The 21630-nt window shown below is 46.5% G+C and overlaps 3 protein-coding genes and 1 non-coding gene across 7 annotated transcripts; 1 reads left to right on the forward strand and 3 right to left on the reverse strand.

Moving 5' to 3' along the window:
- Positions 1-29: 29 nt before the first annotated feature.
- On the reverse strand, positions 30-895 carry boca. Its single transcript, NM_165541.2, has 2 exons — positions 670-895; positions 30-507 (listed from the first exon to the last, which is right to left on the reverse strand). The coding sequence occupies exons 1-2, from the start codon at positions 817-819 to the stop codon at positions 115-117; spliced, it is 543 nt and encodes a 180-aa protein (NP_724578.1). The 5' UTR covers positions 820-895; the 3' UTR covers positions 30-114.
- A 70-nt stretch (positions 896-965) lies between these two features.
- On the forward strand, positions 966-14832 carry Vps13 (Vacuolar protein sorting 13). Of its 2 annotated transcripts, none has more exons than NM_001273852.1 (30): positions 966-1156; positions 1303-1521; positions 3036-3122; positions 3189-3386; positions 3457-3810; positions 3867-4088; positions 4159-4295; positions 4357-4588; positions 4641-6156; positions 6218-6848; positions 6904-7059; positions 7121-7463; positions 7530-7675; positions 7739-7985; positions 8043-8315; positions 8384-8596; positions 8656-8765; positions 8832-9431; positions 9522-10082; positions 10144-10302; positions 10364-10972; positions 11034-11161; positions 11219-12061; positions 12135-12507; positions 12583-13404; positions 13467-13567; positions 13633-13771; positions 13833-14116; positions 14188-14326; positions 14386-14832. In NM_001273852.1, the coding sequence occupies exons 2-30, from the start codon at positions 1422-1424 to the stop codon at positions 14626-14628; spliced, it is 9966 nt and encodes a 3321-aa protein (NP_001260781.1). In that variant the 5' UTR covers positions 966-1156; positions 1303-1421; the 3' UTR covers positions 14629-14832. The 2 variants fall into 2 exon arrangements, with proteins under 2 accessions (NP_001260781.1, NP_610299.2); NM_136455.3 differs by having other exon boundaries at positions 966-1040.
- Positions 12822-14086, reverse strand: asRNA:CR45130 (antisense RNA:CR45130). Its single transcript, NR_124454.1, has 2 exons — positions 13444-14086; positions 12822-13388 (listed from the first exon to the last, which is right to left on the reverse strand).
- On the reverse strand, positions 14645-21236 carry blow (blown fuse). Of its 3 annotated transcripts, NM_165542.3 has the most exons (4): positions 21089-21236; positions 19213-19514; positions 16771-17085; positions 14645-16511 (listed from the first exon to the last, which is right to left on the reverse strand). In NM_165542.3, the coding sequence occupies exons 2-4, from the start codon at positions 19265-19267 to the stop codon at positions 14947-14949; spliced, it is 1935 nt and encodes a 644-aa protein (NP_724580.1). In that variant the 5' UTR covers positions 19268-19514; positions 21089-21236; the 3' UTR covers positions 14645-14946. The 3 variants fall into 3 exon arrangements, with proteins under 3 accessions (NP_724580.1, NP_001163073.2, NP_001163074.1); NM_001169602.2 differs by lacking the exon at positions 21089-21236 and having other exon boundaries at positions 19213-19642; NM_001169603.1 differs by lacking the exons at positions 19213-19514; positions 21089-21236 and adding an exon at positions 18292-18379.
- Positions 21237-21630: the final 394 nt, after the last annotated feature.

A 21630-nucleotide genomic window follows, 5' to 3' on the forward strand; every position in this document is an offset into this window, starting at 1 on the left:
AATACATATGTAGCTTCTTTAATAAGTTTGTTTAATAAATTTGTTTTATTTTAATTGAACTTTGATCTTAAATAGTGAGAATGTTTTGATGTGCTGGTATGCCGTGGAACCGGCCTACAGTTCGTCCTTTTTCGCATTGACACCTGGGTACTCCTTGTTCTCGATGGTTACGCCCTTGCAGCGTTCCTGCTCGATGAGGAAGTCCTTGGCGTCCCAGGCTTGTGTGCCGTCCTTGAAGAGGAAGATGGCGCGGTTATCGTCAACCATGTAGCGCTCCGCCTGGATGTGGTTGTTCCAGAGGCTTGTCTGCCAGAGCTTGGTGATGGTGTCGCTCTCCTCCCGGGTTGGATTACCGGTCACCGAAACGAAGGTCATCAGCGTGCGCCCCTTTTTGGACACCTTGAGCAGGTCCTCGGGGCTCTTGCTGTCCAGATTGCTCAGGTCCAGCTTGGGCTGGGGGCGCAGGTGCTCGGGCAGCTCATCATCCTCGAGGGGCTCTTCATCTTCCTAAGAGAAGATTAAAAGAAGGGGTATCAGTTATCCGTCTCTACAAATGATGAATCCTTAGATAGGTGGGAATCTAAAGGGTTGGCATTACTCCCTTGCTAGGTGCGAATCTGGAGAGTTGGGTCCGATGTGTCGCTTTCCAATCGCAGTGTTGTTACCTACCTCCCATTGATCTAGCAGACGCTCGAGGTCCGCCTCGCTGTAGTCGCGTATATCCTTTTTGGCCCACGCCGGTTTCTCCTCCTCCTTGAACTTCTTGGCCAGGACGAGCGGGGTCAGAGCTAGCAGCAGCAAAACAAGACGTGTTTGCATGGTGTTTTATAAATATTTTTCCTATAGCTCAGCAATTCGCACGGTCAAACACGTCACCTAACAGTTTGCCATTCGCCCGGGAACGCGACCGAACAGCTGATTGAGCGTCCCCAGGTGGAGAACGCAAACGGAAAACACAACAGCTGTTAGTTTCGGGCGAGCATTTAAAGAACGCGCATCGCACGGAGTTACTACTTTTTTGTCGCGTGGAAATGCCGCTGGTAATTGGGTGCAGTAAATAGAGATAAGAACGGGCGTTGCACACGTGCTCTGGAGTGGAGTAGTGAGTTAATCGCACCAGCCCTACTCCAGCTGACCCTGGACAATCGTTTGGCTTGTTAGTTTATTTTGGAACAATGGGCCTGGCGGATTGTGCCAAAATATTTGAAATGCGTTCAACGATGACATCATCGACATTGTGTTTTAATCCGTCTCTCCGTTCCATCTGTTTGGTTTCTGTGTTTACATATGCATGTATTTTAGATCAACTATAGACCGCACAGCGAACGCCAGATTGTTTGAAGCACTCACCACGACCACATCAATTGGAATAACAACCACAAACTTGGAGGAAAATCAATAGGAGCATCTGCTAGGACACAATGGTCTTCGAGGCGGTGGTGGCCGATGTGCTGAACAAGGTGCTCGGCGACTACATCGAGAACTTGGACCGGAACCAGCTGAAGATTGGCATTTGGGGAGGTGAGTTCCAGTTCCCCGGAGAGGATGACACCATTCTGCTCCACCCTCACGCAAAAACATCGCCTTACTGCGGTACCCATTGTTTATTGGTCTATTTGCACGCAAGTGCCCAGAAAAAACAATGATGGCGGTGACCTTATCCTTGGCAAAATACTATTAATGACCTAATTTCGTCGCTTCTAAGTGAGCCGTATTCGCAAGTTCATGCGAACCCAATGAATTCTTCTGAGAAAGAGAAAAGACGGAGGAGCATTCAGACTTCGAGGGGTGGGACAACTGTTGCATCTTGCTGTGCGATAGAGCAATTCTTGTGGTTTCTCTTGGCTCTCCATGAGCTCATTTAGTCTCTGCCTTTATATCTTTTATTTACAAATCTACTTGTATAGGGTTTCTGTGTGAAACATAAACAATTCTTCGGTCTTTTATCTGAATGTACTCACTTCACTTCATGTTAAGTGGGTTGTAAATTCCACTTCACGAAGACAAGTTTGCGACAAACCCAGTAAACGGGTTTGTTCAAAGAGTGACGTTCGGCGACAAGCCTGTTTTAATTCGGCTGATCTTGAACTTGGTGACATAATGCCTTGCGTTCATAAATTCATGTTAATTAGCATTTTGTTTTAAACTTATATAAGAGTATTTCATTCAAATATGCTTGAAGTAAGAAAGACCGGGCTTATGCTTCGTTAGAAATGAATGAATATATGCTATAAAATGATATTTTCTCTACAATACCTAAATATTTTGAATAAAACTGATTAGCTTAACTAATCAAAAATGACCTAGTTAAGTCAATGGAATATGTGTGTATATATTGCTTCTATGCAGGGTATATTATTTATATTATATTATTTGCCCAATGATTCATATTTGTTTTCATTTTGCAATTTACAAGTCAAGCGTGTTATATGTACATATATTGTAAAATGCAATCAGGTGAATAACTCTTCTTGTTTATTGAAGCAATCTAATTTAATCAGTTGTTACAACACTGTTATCAGAGTAACTTATAATTAATACTCTTGTATTTAATGTCGATAATTGAACACCACTTGCAGAATTATGATTATTGGCCAGATATGAAGTTTGTAAAGTAAGGCCAAACATGTTCCTATCAGTGCGATTCGACTGGCCTCAAATGTTGGATAACTTTAATGGGGTCGCTTGGTCGTTAAACTATTGACACACAAGCGTAATTCAATGTATAGTATATTCACCAATTGTGCTGCCCATTTTGCATTCCAAGCATAACAAACACTTAACAACTATAAATGCCGCATGCCCAAAATGCCAGACATTGGTAAACAGTATTGACATATTGGTGCGCCCGCTGCTTTTTCCATTTGCGTACTTAACACTTTGCAAAGCCTTAGTCATATATAAATGTAGCTATAGCGCTCTCCCTATGTAATTAACCCGTAATTAATTAATAGGCATTCGCTCCCACTTTTGCAAATGACTGATTACTGCGACTGATAAGACTAATGAAAGCAAATTCTGTCTTTGTTTGGCAGGCGATGTCGTCTTGCAGAACCTCAAGATACGGGAGAATGCCCTGGACGAGTTGGACCTGCCCGTACAGCTTATCTATGGTTACTTGGGTATGTAAAGCATTAGTTTCCAACTGAATTGGATACTCATACACTGTGAATTTAATAAATTTGCAGGCAAACTAGTGCTTAAGATCCCCTGGAAGAATTTGTACAGCCAGCCGGTAATTGTCAACATTGAGGATCTTTATGTCTTAGTTTCACCCAACAACAATGTCCAGTACAACGCCGAAAAGGAGGCCAAATATGAGATGGACCTCAAGAAGGCGGCGCTTGATGCCCTGGAGGCAGCTCGCAAAAAGGAGTTGGAAATGGGTAAGCGAATCTTCTTTTCCATTCTTTGAATGAATCGAAATATATATATATATATTATACTCATTCACAGATCAGCCCAAAGCAGATGCAGGATTTGCCGAAAAGCTAACGGCGCAGATCGTTAACAATCTGCAGGTGCAGATAACCAACGTTCATCTGCGATACGAGGATACCACAACGACGGGTAGTCCCTTCTCCTTCGGCATATCCCTGCATGAGCTCGAACTTTACACCACCGATTGCGACTGGGAGAAGTGCTACATGGCCCAGCAGGCGTCGCAGGTCTTCAAAATAGCGAATCTCTCATGTCTTTCCGCCTATTTGAACTGTGGTGGACAACTGTACGCGAACAACAAGAGCGACCTTTCACAGCAGTTCAAGACGAATATTGCTTGCAAGGAAACAAAACCCAACTACAACTATGGTAATATTTTATAATTCTGTACGAGAAACACCTAAAACGTTTCCTTGCGGTTATAGTGCTGGGTCCTATCTCTTGCAATGCCAAGCTAAAGCTAAACATGAACCCGGAGCTCGATGATCCGCCATTTGAAAAACCTAAAATCGATCTTACGCTGGAAATGGAAAAGCTTAATGTCGGCTTGACAAACACACAGTTCGACAATCTCATGAAGCTTGGAGACGCTATGAACCGCCAGCAGTTGGGCATACCGTACCGGAAATATCGTCCCTACAATATACGTAAGTATTGATCAGACTCTGATTTTTTTCAGTAGTTATTAACCATAAATTGATGTATTATTTTTTTTAGCATACAAAGGCCACGCCAGGGACTGGTGGCACTTTGCAATAACTTCTATTCTAGAGGAGGAAGTAAGGAAACCCAGAGAGAGCTGGACTTGGGGACACATCAAGACCCACAGAGAACGCTGCAACACTTATGCACAGGTGTGTGGAATGTCTTAACTAAAGAAACTACAGTATCCACAGTGCACATTTTACGTTTTAGAAATACAAGGAGCAGTGCTTAAGCAAAAAACCGTCAGCCGTGCTTACGGAAACCTGCCGTTTGCTAGAAACGGAGCTGGACGTTTTTAACTTGCTGCTAATCCGGCAGAGGGTCAACATCGAGATAGCCAAGCAACGAGAGGCAGTGCCTGAACAAAAGTCGGGCTGGTTCAGTGGTTGGGGATGGGGCGGCGGAGCCAAGAAGGATGACCAAACCACCAGTCAAAAACTTGGTAGGTATTTAATTATTTTACAGAAGAGCGATCTTTCAATTTAAATTTTCAGTTGAGAAGTTTGAAGCGGCAATGACCAGTGAAGAGAAAGAGAAGATGTACAGAGCTATTGGTTACCAAGAGAACGCCAAGCCCACAGACCTTCCAGAGAGCTACGAGGCCATCAGGATGAACTTTAAACTGATAGCCTTAGAGGTCGGCCTTTACAAGGATGAGCGTAATAGTTCCGCGGCAACGAAGGACTTCCATGAGCTGCCGTCGCTGGTCCTTCTTAACTTTTCTATGGCCACCGCGTTGATCACCCAACGGCCAGCTGCCGAAGCCATCAGCATTATTGCTGGCATGAGAGAAATCAAGGTAACTGGTCTCACGCGCAACGATTACACGCCTTTATTGGTTGAGTCAAAAATCACCGACGAGTTCAACCTGCTGGAAGTGTTTTTCGAGACAAACCCACTGGACAAGTTGTGCGACCAGCGAGTGAAGGTTGTGGCGCGCCCGTTGCAGATAACGTATGATGCGCCAACCATATTGGCCCTGATAAACGCATTCCAGACGCCTGGCGATGTCACGCTCTCCAAGTTTGAGGATGCTGCCAGCACGAAAATCTCGAACTTCAAGGAGCGTTCAGCCACTGGAATGCAGTACATGATCGACAAGAAGGCAGTGCTGGATGTGGACATCCTGTTAATGCCAAACATCCTGGTCGTACCACATAAAGGAGTCTACGATGCGGGCAACGTATCCCTGCTAGTAGTTAGCATGGGCCAGGTGCACCTCTCCAGCCAACCGCGTAGGGAGTCGAACAAGCTGCAGCATCTTTTCTCAGCCGGCGAGGATAAGGATGAGATCCTCAAGACGGTAATGGAAAATGCTTATGACAGGTTTACAGTCGCAGTTGACGATGTGCAGATGCTGGTCGTGCGAGCTGGAGAGCCGTGGCAAAATGCGCTAGCGGAGGCAAACTCAACGGAGATGCACGTTTTGCGCCCCGTCTCCCTAAAAGTAACTGCCGCACTATGTGTGGTTGACAATGATCCGCGTCTTCCAAATATTAAAGTGGACATCGACTTGCCTGCGATCCTAGTTAATGTCTCAGAGGATCGCATTTTCCTCGCCATAAAGGTGGCAACAAGTATTCCCCTGCCGGAGCAAAAGGAACCGGCTAGTAGACTCACACAGACGAACTCGCGCAGCTCAATGTCCATATCCAATTTCATCAACAAGGAAGTGAAAAAGATTGGGCCTTCGGCATCGGGGAGCTCTGCCAGTAAGGATCCGTTGCTGGACGAGATCATTCAGTACACCAGTCTCGATGTAAATTTTTCTCTTGGAGAAATCAACTTCGTTTTGTTCCAGTCCAGTAGAAAATGCGAGACAAGCCCCGATGTTTCTATTGAATTTCTGACTCCTGATGGTGATGTCCTTCCTTCTCAGTTGACTGAGAATATCCAGGAGCCTATTGAAGAGCTACCCCCAACGCCACCTCAGCAGATTCTCTCAATCGACATTCGACGCCTGGAGGCCCACTTTGTGTCCAAAACCTATGAATCGGTGGCCACAGTCAAGTAAAGATGTTACAAAATCTGTCTTTAAACTATCTTTTAACCATACTTTCTTTGTTTTTAGACTTGGAGATATCAACCTGCGACAGTATGACTGCCAGGACAGTGACATGGATGTACTAGATGTTATCTATACGCCGAAACAGGAGAATAGTTCCAATTACCTGTTCACCGTCTCGTGCACAATTGCAGACAAGTCGTCGCCAGAGTTCAGCACCAAGTACAACTCCACTGAACAGTTGGTCGTGGCTAACTTCGAGGTACTTCAAATCGTGCTGCACCAGGAATGCCTACAAAGGATTATGGAGGTCGTAAACAATTTCCAAAGAAACCTAGATCTTGTACTATCAAGTACCCGACCACGGGATCGGATGGGCTCCATTGGGGGAGGAGATGGCATTAAACGTACGCTTAATGTTATTCTTGAGGACACAGAGGAAATAATGACCACCGACCAGATGAAGCGGCGAAAGAAGACGCGCCGCACTCACGTCGTAGAGACGGTGAAAGTTCGTGTTATCGCTAATTTGGATCAAGTGGGTCTGGTGCTGACCGGCCGAAAGCGGCCGATAGCAGAGATGAATGTGAAGAAATTCGTGTCCAGTCTGATCATAAAGTCGTCCTACACGGAAGTCAACATTGGCCTTAAAGACATTCAGGTGTTGGACCTAAATCCTTACACTATTCACAAGAATGTAAGTAGCTTAATCGTCCGAGGACCAGAATTAATCAATTTATTCTATTCTTCAGATTCTGAGTATTGTTGGCAAGGACGCTTTCAACTGCCAGATTGTGATCTACAACAAGGAGGAGACCCAAGACTACAACTCTGATGATATGAAAATAACCGTGGACATTGGCTGCATGAAGATCATCTTCCTCAATTGGTTTGTGGCAGGTGTTATGGTAAGATCTATGAGATTAAAATATATAAGCATTAGTTTTAATGAGCCTGACGCCTTTGCAGAACTTCTTAAACAACTTCACAGCGGCCCAAGCAACCATATCGCAGGCTGGTGCTGCGGCTGCCGAGTCCGCTCGCCAGAAGGCAATGGATGCCTATGAAACGGCCACTCGTATGAAACTAAATATCCGCATCAAGGCTCCCATTATCATTGTGCCAATTGGGTCACAGGACAGGAATGCCTTGCTGCTCGATTTGGGCTTACTGGAGCTAACGAATAACACGGTGGAGGTGGCGGTGGCCGAAGAGGAACGGCTAGCTGTTATAGACGAGATCAAGTTGCAAATATGCGATGTTAAGATTTCCAAAATTGTCTTATTAGATGGCAACGAGTCAACGGTTGATGGTAAGATCAATAATTTTATGTAATTCCAAATCCGTACAACTACTAATCAACTATTAATTTATTTAGAAGTGGACGCGGAAGTGGGTTTCCTCTCTAAATTCAATATGATGAATCCCATGAGTTGCACCTTATCAATCACGCGCAATTTGTCATACACATGGTACCGGGATGTGCCCGAACTAAATCTTTCCGGTCGATTAAAGTCCATTGAGGTAAATAAGATATATTCGTATCGATTTCAGCTACAGCTGAGACGACTTTATCTCCTCTTGCAGCTCACTCTATTCGCGGATGATTATGCTTTGGTAATGCTTGTTCTCAATCGCAATTTAAACGAGGGCTTGGAAGAGTTCCCTCCAAGCGAGGAGGCGCCGCAGGAAGCACAAGTTAGACCCGAAAGACGCAACTCTCGTGCGGGACGTTTATCTCGTACCGTTCAAGTTTCTCCGATAAGGGAAAAGATTCACGAATCAATCAAGTTTAACTTTCAGTTTGACGGTGTGGTCATAAATTTAATGGAGGGTAAGTAACTTAACGGGCTATAAGCTCAGCCTGCGACTAACCTGCTTTGCCCTGAAGGTGAAGGAGCAGGACTCGCCAGGTTTGGAATATATTTCCTCTCCGTTAAGGGCACCAAGTTGGACAACGGCACACTGAGCACTTCTGTTGTATTGTGCAATATTCAAATGGATGACATGCGAAGTAATTCCAAAAGCCAGATCCGACAGTACTTGAGTCGCAAGGATTGGGTTCAGCCTAAGTTGGATACAGACGAGATCATCGATGCCTGTTACAACGAGCGCAACTTCATGGTCGATGTGACGGCTATAATAAAAGAAGATGACACGTTCGGTAGGTGATACCATTTTTTTTTTAGTTTCTTATAAATACGATATACGATACGATACGATATTTTGCAGCTGAGGTCCGTGTGCGTGGCTTCGATCTGATCGTCTGCATCGACTTCCTGCTGAAACTGACTACGTTTCTTACCTTGCCGCCTGAGGAGAATCCGCGCGAGTCTGTTTATATAAAGCCAGCGCCTGTTTCGGAAACTGCTCGGGATACCAAGCACTCTATTCGCTCCTCCGCCATATTAGCCGCCCAAGAGCTGGTTCCTGTCGAGTCATCCAGTATGTCACAAATGTTATTAAATCTCAAAGATTCCCTGACATCCATATGCTTGTTCTAGGTCACGAAGTTCCAAACCGAAAAATGAATTTAATACTGCATATTGACGAGCCAGATATAATATTAGTGGAAAATCTGGAAGATCTTAATACCAGTTGTATTATTTTCAATGTAAGTTAATCAAAGTTAATCGAAAGATATAATGATAATCCTTAATTGACCTCAATTTTTATTCAGGCTCAAGTGCATTTGAATTACCGCAGCATAAACGACAAACAGATTGTAAACGGACAGATCGATGCTCTGAAGATGTACATGTGTGCTTTCCTACCAGAGCGGCGAGAGATGACGCGTCATTATATCCTTCACCCGTGCGTTATTAGCCTGCAAGGATCAACTCCCGAAGAAGAGGGCATGCACATTAGCCTAAAGCTCAGTGACATTATCATCAACGTGTCGCCGGCCACCATCGAGCTGCTAAACAAGGCAATGCTGAGCGTCTCCAGTGGCACCATGACCAAGTGCGCTATTGCCGAGGAGTCGCGGAACTATTCGAATCTGTGGCATCAGCACCACTTCCATAGCCGCACGTATTGGTTCACCAAGGTGGAACAGGGCGTCGATGCCCTGGAGGCTGAGCAGAGAAGCGTCAGCACTGACAACGAAAAGCAGAAGACAGAAAAGTGTGTAATTGAAATTCCCAGCATTACGCTCGTGATTGAGTCCGGCGTAGGCTACTACACGAAGCCACTTATTTCGCTAGACACCCGCATTACTGCCGTTTTCAACAATTGGAGCCGCAGTCTCACCGCTCATGGCTCGTTGACACTAAATATGGTAAGGAGTTCTCCAAGGAGTTCCGATAACCGCAACCCTGGGCTTCTTAAATAATTATTTTTTTTATGTAACATTTTACTTTTTTTTTAGAATTACTATAACCAAGCCCTTGCCGAATGGGAGCCTATTATTGAGCTGAACGAGGTCATTGGTCGCAACGGCGTTCGTGAATACACGCCATGGGAGCTTAAGTTCGAAATGGGCATGGAGAAGGTGCAGAGCGAATTGGAAGACGATGCTGAACAGCAGGCGATGCACATGAACATCCACTCGGCAGAGACGCTGGAGATTACGTTGAGCAAGACGTGCCTGGGTCTATTGAGCGAACTGGCCGAGGCCTTCTCGCAGGCTATTGACCAGAACGGTCTTACCAAGCCAGACATCGTGGCTCCTTACGTGCTGGAAAACGACACTGGCTTCGATGTTAACCTGAATCTGCGGAAGGGCATCTTTACACTGCACGAAGTGCACCGCGGCGGCACACCTGTGGGTGCAAATAGTACCCTTCTTATGGTGGCCCAATCTGAAGAGGTCGATCCCAGCGTCATAAAAACCTGCACCATTTCGACGGGCGGAAGGGCATATCTGCAGACTAAGGATCTGAGCACGTTATCAGAAGAGGATTCCGAGGACTACACTCTTTATGTGACGGTAGGAGGGAAATGTTGCTCAGTTAAGTGTTCTCAATTCTATTAAAACGTTTCTTTTGCAGATTGGAGATATCAACAAGGAGATCGCACTGCCCGTTTCCAAGTCGGACACGCGTTTCTTCAACCTGATGCGCAGTACCTCTCACGAGCCTTGGGGCATTATTTCTGAAGTAAAGCAGGAGTACGGCACAACCAAAGTCAATATCCATGGTGTTGTTAGTGTAAGTACTAGCAGTTTGATCGTATATACAATTTTGTTAATTCCAACTCCATTCATTGCAGGTTCATAATCACTTTACGACCGGCTTGAATATTTATCGACGCAATCCTGCCCCTACTGCACAATGTTTCGAGGATATTTTCGTCGGACGTGTGCGTCCCGGCGAAGTGTTCCATGTACCACTGCACGCCATATACGCGGAATCCAAGGATTTATTCTTTTCCATGCGCGGCTACAGAAGATCAGTGCAGGGCATTTCGTGGGCTTCCAATCCCTCGGACCTTAACTATTCGCATCAGTTGCATTGTGATCCGACCAATACGTTCGAACCGCTTATCATGAACGCTCGAAGATCAAAATCGGAGGTGTACTTCGAAAACACCAACAAGTATACATTGCTAAGCGCCTTCTACACGATTCATCTGCGCCCTCCACTCTATCTGCGCAACTCTCTGCCCATTAATATCCAAGTGTCAGTTGCCGGCTGCTCTGTCCGAAAAGAGGATGGCCTGGATGCACAGTCGTCGCAGCGCTTTGTTGACAGAGGCTATCGTAAGGAAGACTTTCTGGACTATGGAGAAAAGCCTGTAAATTCCGGCGACGTGCTCCACCTGCCGACCGTTCGATTGGCCTCGAAAGGCAAGGAATCGAAGAGTTTCCTAGTTGTGCGGGTGAGTATCTCTCAAATAATAAAAATTGATCGCAATTTATGACCACTTCCGTGGTTTTTAGCTGGTTCAATATCTGGAGAAAGACTGGTCCTGCGCTACCGAGATCTGGGATTACACTGATGATGTTATTACCTGGACGTTTTCATCATATGACTCGGAAATGAAGGTGGACATGGATCTTTATGTGAAGTAAGTGATAATTAATTAATTTAACAAATAATATATGCATATTCATATATTTTTCAGAACAGAGAACCGACATGGCAGCTTGATGCTTACGCTTTTTAGCCCTTTTTGGATGATCAATAAGACCGGCATGATGCTCACTTACAAATCGGAAACGACCTCCGTGGAAGTTCTCTACCATCCTCCTGAGTATTCTGGTCCCATTTTGTTCACTTTCCGGGATAAGCTATTCTTTGACAAGAAAAAAGCTTCAATTCGCATAGACAATGGTCAATGGAGTGAAAAGATTCCATTGGACGTGGCGGGTTCGGTTGGCGAAGTGATCTGCTTTGCGAACAATCAGAAATACCCTGTCGGTGTTCACAACCACTTGACACAGAACTCTTTGACCAAGCAGATAACGTTCATACCCTTTTATATTGTGTGCAACAAGTGTCACTTTGATATAGAACTGCAGGAGCAGAGTCGTCCAGCCGATCCATGGCTCCATCTCGAGCCAAATGAGATGGAACCTCTCTGGCCGAGAAACGACACAAAGAACAATTTGGTGGTGCGCGTGGATGGCAAGATTACACCGGCCTTCGACTTTACGGAGGTGATCTGTACGCTCCTGAAACTGGAGGACAGCAAGTACGGCGGTATCAATGTGGACGTTCAGACAACGGAAGGCGGCGTCTATATCACCTTTACGGACTATAAGCCAGCCGATGCGCCTGGCCTGCTCATCAATCACACTGGCAAGCAGATTGTTTACCACGAGAAGGGAACCAAAAACGAGCATATCCTAAATGCAAAGAGTACTATAATGTATGCCTGGGACGATCCTACAGGTCCAAAAATGCTTGTGTTCGGCACAAACAAGGAAGAGACGGATCTGAAACGAGACGGAATTGGCGAAGTGATGTAAGTATCTTCTAAGAGCAAGACTACGACTCCTAAAATCTATATCTCATAATTAACAATTCAAAACCAATAGCATGCAAGACGGCGGAAAGGTTCTATGGGTATCATTCCTCGACGGCCTGCAACGTGTGCTGCTCTTTACGGAAAACGAATCGATCGCCAATCGTACGGAAAGCACGGCCTCGTTACAGTCTATTACCCAGAGCATTGATCTGCGTATTCACGGCATTGGCTTGTCAGTGATCAACAACGAGACGGGCCTTGACATACTTTATCTGGGAGTTACCAGCTCCGGCATTATATGGGAGTCAAAGAAAGTGACCAAGAATCGCTTTAAGGAGTTAACCATTAACGAAAACGCGCTTTTGGAAATTGAGTATCAAAAATATCTAGTTCACAAGAGTGTCAACGATGTGCAGACCTACAAGCTAGATAACAAGTTCCCGGTAAGAAAAACCAAAAAAAAAAAAAAAAAAAAAACTCGGCATTCGGAGATTTTATCGTATATTGTTTATTTTTAGATCGACTTCGACCTTATGATCCTCAAGAAGACGGTGGAGAGAAACTTAAGACGCAGTTTCTATCCAGCGATTTGGTTGTCCCGCAAGTCGTCGCCATTCCAAAGCCAGCTGCATGTGAAAATTAATCGTATACAGGTGGATAATCAGTTCCTGGATCCAATATTCCCTGTGGTGTTGGCGCCAATTCCACCCCCGAAGAGTGTGGCAAGTACCACCAGTCTTAAACCATTTATCGAGTGCAGCATGGTGCAGCGCATCATGCCGAACTCAACTGTGCGTCAGTTCAAGTACGCCAGGATACTGATCCAAGAGTTCCTCTTCAAAGTCGATTTGAACTTCCTTACTGCCATCGCCGAAATGTTTGCCAAGGAGGTCTCGGACGAGGCAGCAGCTAAGCAGTTCCGTCAGGATGTTGAATCAATTGAGCTCCCGCTTTCAGCGTTCTTTGAAGAGCACTCGTTGGAGGAGCAGAAGAGCTTTTACGATAACCTGCATTTGGGTCCGCTCAAGATCCATGTCAGCTTCTCGATGGCCGGGTCGGACACAAAGGCGTTGCCCGGTTTCTTGGGCTCATTGGTCCAGGGCGTGGGTGTGACTCTAACGGACGTAAACGATGTTGTTTTCCGTCTGGCCTTCTTCGAGCGCGAGTATCAATTCTTCTCCCAAAAGCAGCTAATCAACGAGATCACCTCACACTACACTGGCCAAGCGTTAAAGCAGCTGTATGTGCTCGTCCTCGGACTTGATGTCCTGGGCAATCCCTATGGCCTAGTGGTTGGTCTTAAGAAGGGCGTCGAAGACTTGTTCTATGAACCGTTCCAGGTGAATCAAACTTAATTTTTAACTAATTCTATCGCTCACCTGTTTGATTTATCATTTTAAAGGGTGCCATCCAAGGTCCTGGAGAATTCGCCGAGGGTTTGGTCCTGGGCGTAAAGTCTCTTTTCGGCCACACTGTGGGTGGTGCTGCGGGAGCGGTTTCGAAGTAAGCTGCCCTTTAATCAAAGTACAGTCGGCCCTCTAATACCAACTTCAATTTTCAACCATTAGAATAACTGGTGCTATGGGAAAGGGTTTGGCTGCGCTGACCTTCGACGAGGACTATCAAAAGAAACGACGACAGGGTATTCAAAACAAACCGAAGAACTTCCACGAAGGATTGGCCCGCAGCAGCAAGGGTCTAGTGATGGTAAGACCTCATCTATGTGGTTCATCAGTTTGAAATCCATATGACTCTATAATTTTATCAGGGCTTTGTGGACGGTGTCACTGGCGTTGTAACCAAACCAGTGACTGGGGCTCGCGATAACGGGGTCGAGGGCTTCTTCAAGGGCCTGGGTAAGGGTGCAATTGGCCTGGTTGCTCGCCCCACCGCTGGCGTGGTTGACTTTGCCAGTGGCAGCTTCGAGGCTGTGAAACGGGCGGCGGATGCAAGCGAGGATGTGAAGCGTATGCGACCGCCGCGTTTCCAGCACTACGACTTCGTGTTGAGACCCTATTGCTTGATGGAGGCGACAGGGAATAAAATAATGAAGTAAGTGTCGATAGCTACTAGATTTTCAGCTGGAGTACAAAAAACGCGAACTTAACCAAATATACTCGCAGGGAAACCGACAAGGGTAAATTTGCCACCACAGATAACTTCATTCACTGTGAGGAGATTATCCAAAAGTCCGAGTACTTGGTGGTGACCAATTACCGGGTGATGTACGTGCAACGTAACGAGATGTTCGGCGTTTGGACGGTGAGTTTTGCTGTTAACTTTCAGTAGTTGGACCTTACTTATACTTCTTTTACACACAGTCTCTTTGGTCCTACCTATGGAACGAGATTAGCTCCGTGGCTGCAACGGCTCGCGGTGTCCAGTTCACAGTAAAGACGGATGGCAAGAAGGTACTTGGTCTGTTTAGCAGCAAGGAGTCACCTCGAAAGTTAGTGCTCGTGGCAGATGAGCGCAAACGTGACGCTCTTGTGGACATTATAGAATCTCAGCGCTCCGATCCCAATCCGTTAAGGGCCACCATCGCCTATCCGGCTCATAATTGACAATAGAACTGAATTTATTTCCCAACTATATTATAATCCAATCACATCCCCACGACAGCAGCAACGACATGGAAATCTACCTCGATCATCAAGATTTTTTCTGTCCAAGCACCGTGCGCCCAATTGGAAAACTCAAACTTACATGTCGCACTTTTACGTATGTTAACAACCATGGTTTTGATATTAAAATTTTATGTCAAAGTTATGTGACATCCGGAGAGTGGTTTTCACTAGCCTAAGGATTAAATCTACAATACAGAGACGAACGAGCTCTCCAGGACGTCGGATGTGAATAGCAGATGACGGATGTGCGGCAGTCTACACCTTCTTGAGAAAGCTGCTGGGAGTCGTGGCCAGGGGCATGATTGGCTCGTAGTTGTTGCAACCATCACTTTCGCAGAAGGATGTCAGCGAGGCGAGTGCATTGGCGGCCAAAGCTTCCACGCTGAACATGGTGGACAGGTGACCGCTACTCTCAAACTGGTTGATAATCATGTTCACCTTGCTCTTGGCCTCCGCCTTCAGACACGGCGACGTGGGCGGGCTGCCCGGCAGGCCGTGATACCGATCACCAGGACTTGCATCATAGCCCTCGCCCAGCTCCGCTTCCGTCAGCAGGTTCTCCTTCTCGCTCTGCTTGCACTTGGCGTTGGTTGGTGATGCACTGCCCGTGTTGGTCGCCTTCAATCCGGTGCTCTTGTTAAGGCGACTGAGGAACCAGTTTCGTGCCAGCTTGTCGCAGTCCTTGCTGACCGGACTGGATTGCGGTGAGGTGGTTGACTTGCGCTGCTTCTTCTGATCCTTGGTGGGCGTTTGGACGGGGCTGGTCAGGGGAGAGAGCATCTCCGGTTCACTACCATTCGAATAGCTCTTTTTCGCTGCCTTTTTCAGACGATCCGGACTGGGACCGGCCGCTGATAACTGGGTGGAGAGCTCACTGTGCACTGTTTTCACCCTGGCCTGGAAGTCCAGCGATATGCTTCCGTGCAAACTGGAAGGCTGCGGTTGCACCTTAATATCTCCCTCGTTGAGTAGTCCCAGGGATTCCAGCTCCCCACTTACAGATGCCACCCTGGAGGAGGTGTCCTGCAGCGGCTGTGCCGGGCATTTGGGCACATCGTACTCGAAACGTCGGGCGAGGGCGCTTGGGCTGTTGCTTTTCTCCGGCAGCTTAGGGAGCACCATGGAGGAGGAGTCTATGAGACCATACACGGGCGAGGGCTCCTCGTAGATGATATCCGCTGCTGTGTAGGTGGATTTCTTTTGGACCGGCGGCGTGGGCAGTTTCCGGGGCGGTGGAGTCTTTAACGCTGAATGAGCACCAGCATCTCCGCGGATGGCCGCCTCAATGGCGTGTATCCACTCTTTGGCATCGACTTCGTTGTTGGCCTGGTACACGAACTTCTTGTTGGGGTCGTCTGTTGTGATCTGGAAGCAGATGTCGCGCCGCTTCCCCTCTCCGAAGTGTTCAATCTCGATGGAGGAGCTCTTCAAGTAGAGCGTGCTGCTGGGTCGACAGGCGGTCGGGCCGTCGGCATAGCACAGCATCCAATCGTTGAGGATGCCACAGTAGCACTTGCGGGTCTGGTCGAAGAACAGCCGCTTGGGCACAATCCTCTGCAGCTGTCCGTACTTTGTTGACCTCTGCAGGGACAAGTGGCCAGCGGGCAGATCTGCATACGGGCAGTCAATGAACACCTCGTGGGTAAAGGTGATCGCCTGTTGCGCCTCATCCTCGTCCTGGCCCGCTCCCTGGCCCTGGCAAATCTCGTAGAGCTGCTGATGTGGCTCCTTGTCCTTCGCTGCCGGAACCGGTTGATTGACGGAGCAACGATCCAGGGATCCGCTGCTGCCCAAATCAATGTACTCCCGCGAGGCGGACACTGCAATTACGGGTAATTAGTGCTAATTGTAGGCATTAGAGAGGTACAGGTACAGTAGTGCTTCTAAAGCCTGGCTATCCGCTTTGCAACCATTATGCTGGTTTAAGTCTCTTTCAACAATGTACCGTTTTTTTTTAAATATAAATACATAATTGTAGAGCTTACAAAAGTTACCAGTATACTTTAGCATGGTTTATTTGGATTTCAGTTAGGGAAGCATGACTGTATGTAATATGTATGAGTAGTGTTCAGCACTCACGTGAGCTTTTCGAGGGTGACGGGGAGGCAAGCATCTCCAGATAACCGCTGGGACCGGTCTCCGCGCCCACCTTGCTATCGACACAGTCGACCAGGCTGGAACGATGGTTAGCTGCCGCCTGCTCGTCTGCGCATCCCAGCCCTGATCCCAGTTCCAGTCCCGATCCCGATCCCGATGCAGAACTGGCTGCAGCCAGCAGGATTTCGCAGCGGGCCAGAAGAGCGGCGGTCTGCTCGGCGGCCGTCACATGGAATAGGTTCGAGGTGTTCTCGTACTCCGAGGTCTCCAGCGAGGCTCGGAAGTGGGCGCGGACATCTGAAAGCAAGCAGAGGGGAGGATCGTAAGCTCTTCAGCTGGCTAAATAAGGCGGCGGCCCCATCGGCTATTATTTTTAAACGCATCATTGAGCCTAATGGCGGGGCAGTTGAGCAACAGAGTAGCTTTCTTGGGCGGGCAATTAGTGGGCCAGTGGAGTGGTGGTGCCTCTTCTGCTCCGACTTCTGCAGCCGTGACTCACTGGCTCTACCGTTCCCAGCCAGAAGTACGGTCACAAACGCATGTGGGTATGTACATGTACATGTACATAAGTGACCTCATAAGCTCTTGCTCAAGAGTCAACTGCGAATTGACCGGGGCAATTAAAAATAATTTCACTGACCAAGAAAGTTAACTCTGGTGTCTGTTACCCCACCCTCTGTCCAGAAATGCCCACATCCACAGAAAACCAGAAGACGCTGAAATTTGCCCGAAATCTTGTTAAAACTCAAGCACGCAAAGCTCCGGTGAACTGCTCTTAAAAGTAATATGTCCAAATATGGAAATAAGAAAAATATCCAAAAGTCGTGCTGGCGAAATGCGAACTGGAAATGCCCTTAAGAATTTGAGATCTTAACCAGAAGAGCTTGGTCACTTGGAGTTTTTTTTGGCAACTTTCCATCATTTAATTGTTAAAAACGCCTTGGACAAATAATAGTTTCAGCTTGAAGCCAAATTCTTATTATATATAGTTAGGAGCGATAATTTTTTTTTTAAGGAAGTGGAAACAAGACTTAACTTAACCGTTCAGTTAAAACGTTTCGTGCAAAGGCAACTTTTTGCTCCCAAACTATGGATAATTGGGGATCTTGACAGTGCATATCTTTCCAACCAAATGAATTAGGGAAAAGGGCATTAAAAGTATAATTTGTTTGATCTGTATGCCAAATCAGCACTCTGACTTTGGCCTTTAAGTCTACAGCAGAGGAAAGATTACTAGGTGCAAACTAACCAATTTAAAATGGGATAATAATGAAGAAGTTTATCCTATAAAACATTATAAGTATGTATATTTGTTATCAATAAGCTTGTCTCGCTGTAATATGTGTTGCAGAAACCAACTGCTAAGTTGATAATTGTGTCTTAATCAGGATCGTTGGGAAACTCCTCAGAAACTCATTTGTACGATATATGTATCAATGTGAGGCATACACAAACAAATATAAATTGAAGCAACAGTCATCGGAGGAGGGTGGATATACATACATATATGTACGTGCTCCTCTATTCCCCTGATCATGCCCTGAGAGCCACTGAACCGAGACCCGAGAAAGTGGAACCGACTAGGGAAGGTCCAAGATGGGCTAAAAGAGCGCTTAAGGCTTAGTTCTGCGGCATGTCCAATCCGCTGTTTATTGTCTTTCTCGTCCACATACACATGTAGAATGATTTAACGAAATAACCACAAATATATATATGTACATATATATAAACGATTCGGGGGAACAGCGCTCCAAAGAGGAGCCCAATTGGGACTCGATAAAGTGTACGAAATACGCGCGAGGCGAAGGAGGAGGAAGAGGAGGAGGGCCACTAAAATATCCAGAAGAGTCCGATGGTCTGGTCACAGGCCAAAAGAAGAACAAAAGAGTATTAAGCTCGGGCGCCTGCGGAATGAGTCAATACTAATACTCCGGCACTGGGTTATTGTTAATGGTTATGTTTTGGATCGCCTCCTCCTCCTCGTCCTCCTCTTCCGCCTCCTCCTCCTCCATCTCTTCTCAACTTTGAGTCGGTGTGTAATTTTTTGATGGCGCTGTTTGCCTGGCGAAATTAACAAAGTTTCTGTTGATCTATCTCACACTAACTGGCTTCAATTTTGCTTTGCTGATTTTAGCTACACGCAGAAAAATAGGTATGCCATAAGTAGAATTTTCTTTATGAGATAGGAACACTATCGATGGAAACAAAAAAAAAAAAAAAAAAAAAAAAAAATCATAAAAATAAGTTTTGAAGAAATATGAGATTGGCTATTGTAAACCAAGGATTATTTTGCTGCTTTCCAACCGCTTTTAAATAGTTGTCTTAAACAAATACGAGTATCTCATAAGCACTTTTATGTGCTGATAAATAGCTACTTATACTATTAACACCCAAGACCGATTCTTTGAGAAAAACCTGGCTTACCCAACAAAAACTGCTCAATTTCGGCCAGCTTGGTAGTTGTTGGTTTCGGATTCATGGCTTCTAAATAGTATTGTATCCGCACTTTTGTATTCCGATTTTAGTGTTCAGTGTTAATTTGAGGCGATTTGCGTTAATGTGCGTTGAGTGCTAGTTGTTGTTTGGCCGGCCGAACGCTTGATTTCTCGCCCGGGCTTTATTGTGGCTTCTTTGCGATCTGGATCGGAATAGTCATCTGTATCTGTATCTGGCATATCCACCAACTGCACACCACACGGCGTTTTGCCTTAGAAATTAACAGTTTGCTGTCAAAATGGGATAACACATTTGTATTTTTATTAGATCACATGCACAGCAGAACCGATCGGATGCACTATCTTCGATTGCGATGACGGGAGTGGAGCGCGGAACGGATTGCGACCGGAGTGCTACTGAAGGTACACGCATATACCCATTCCCGGGCTATCAGATGCTCGATGCTGCCGTGCCACGGCAACTACCTCCCCCGCTGAGGAGTCGACCTATAAATAGCTGGGACATCGATGCAGCAGCACGGATATCCAGATACCTAGACATCCAGACAACCAGATTTCCAGACATTCAGACATTCAGATACAATGCAATCTCTATTGCGCTCTATTCTCTATATTTCGTTTTTACTATTGTCTGCTCTTTTCGCCTTTTCGGTTGCACGCTTCGTTTGGCGCCCCATGGAAAATGAAAATCAAGCGATGACGTTATGTATCTCTGGGTATCTGGCGGCTAGAGTATCTGGATTCGCTGATGGGGAAACAGTGTGTGCTTGCCATTAAGTGTCATTACGACATCCCCATTTATTGGGCCTCTGCACTTGTCGGGTGTCTCCGTTTTTGTTTATAATTTTCAGTTTTCACTCCTCTGGCGTGCCTGTCATTTGCGGTTACCACTGTGCTGTGGCCAAGAACCGCATACAAATCGGGCGGCCACACGCAGAGGAGCTCGGACCCGGGACTTGAAACTGGGGACCTGTGCCTGCGACGGGGCCCCTTGTTTGGGGCCAAGCCCTTTAATTGTGACTCATCTGTGGGCGACGCGTGTCGCCACAAAGAAGCGACCGTCTGTCCGGCGAGAAGATGCAAATACTCTCGCACTTCTGCTTACCCAAAATTGTCTCTGCTACAAAGAAAAATATCTCAAACTGACCGATTTGAATACCCAACTTATTAGTGTGCAAATATTGAAATAACTTCTATATTTCAGAACGTTATTGTCAGTTAGGTTGATTGATAGATAGATAGATAGATAGTCAGTCAGAGAGTTTCTCGAACTTTATGGCCATGTTCTACTGTACAAGCGAACTGCTGACCATTTCTCTGGGCCTCACTATATACACCCGCTGCCATTTCTACGTGTCCAGAGACAGCTTTTACTTTTCGGTTCTTTATTTTTTATCGTGACCATAAAACAGAAATGTAATTTGATTTGCACCGAGCGGCCGAAGTATTTGCTTCCTTTGTGCCAGCCGTTGAAAATATGTACACATATATAGTATATTTATTGATTCAGAACATTTGCAACTGGAGACCGCGACACCTTTGTTTGCAATGGATAATCGAATCGAATGGCGAGCTCCCAACTGGCTGTCGTTCCGCGGAAAAGCCAAACAAACTGTTGGCCAGCTGGCTTCGCCGCGCGAGACTTTTCCGGCCCCGAAACTCAATGGAAACCTGTGCGCAGGCGTGTCCGACACCCCACTGCCACTGCCATCGCCATCGCCAACGCACTCCCCACTCCGCCGCGCGCTCCTTGCGCACTTCCGGTCATTTCCGATCCCCCCGAATGGCCGGCTTCCTGCTGCCGAGGAGCCCCCAATAACGAATTACGAAATGCATCCACGCACCGATTTCGGTCTTGCATCCGGTTTTCCACTGCGTTCTGACTACGTTGACACCTTTTCGCTCGCGGGCGAACTGTTCACCGCCGGAGCCAAGAAGCGAGCGCGACTTTCCGGCTGTTGCGCCACCATGAATCACTCGAGCTTAACTGCCCGACTTGGAGCTCGTCCGCTCTAGGAGCGCCAGCTTGGGCCGCCGCCAGCCGATGGCCACCCGAACGCAGCCGAAGTGCCCTCGGCTTTGGATCTCTCTCTCTCTGCACGGCGCGAAAAAATTGAACTTAAATTCGGTACGCAAAATTTCAATTCTAAAGAAATTACTCATTCATAACTATAAGACAAGTTTAAACAGCCTACGATTATGTTAACCATTCTAAGAAGGTTCGCTAAGAAGTAGTGCGATTTATATGACCAACTTCTATCAAAATTTAGATGACTTTTTTAGTGTTGCAGTGAAATATTATACGACTTTGCTTTGCTTTTTCGGTGGAATAAATAGCCGGCCGGCTTGGCGGAGTTGGATGCCCACGCCCAAGCGGCATGTCCCA

This window comes from Drosophila melanogaster, chromosome 2R (assembly GCF_000001215.4).
Source record: "Drosophila melanogaster chromosome 2R".
NCBI lineage: Eukaryota > Metazoa > Arthropoda > Insecta > Diptera > Drosophilidae > Drosophila > Drosophila melanogaster.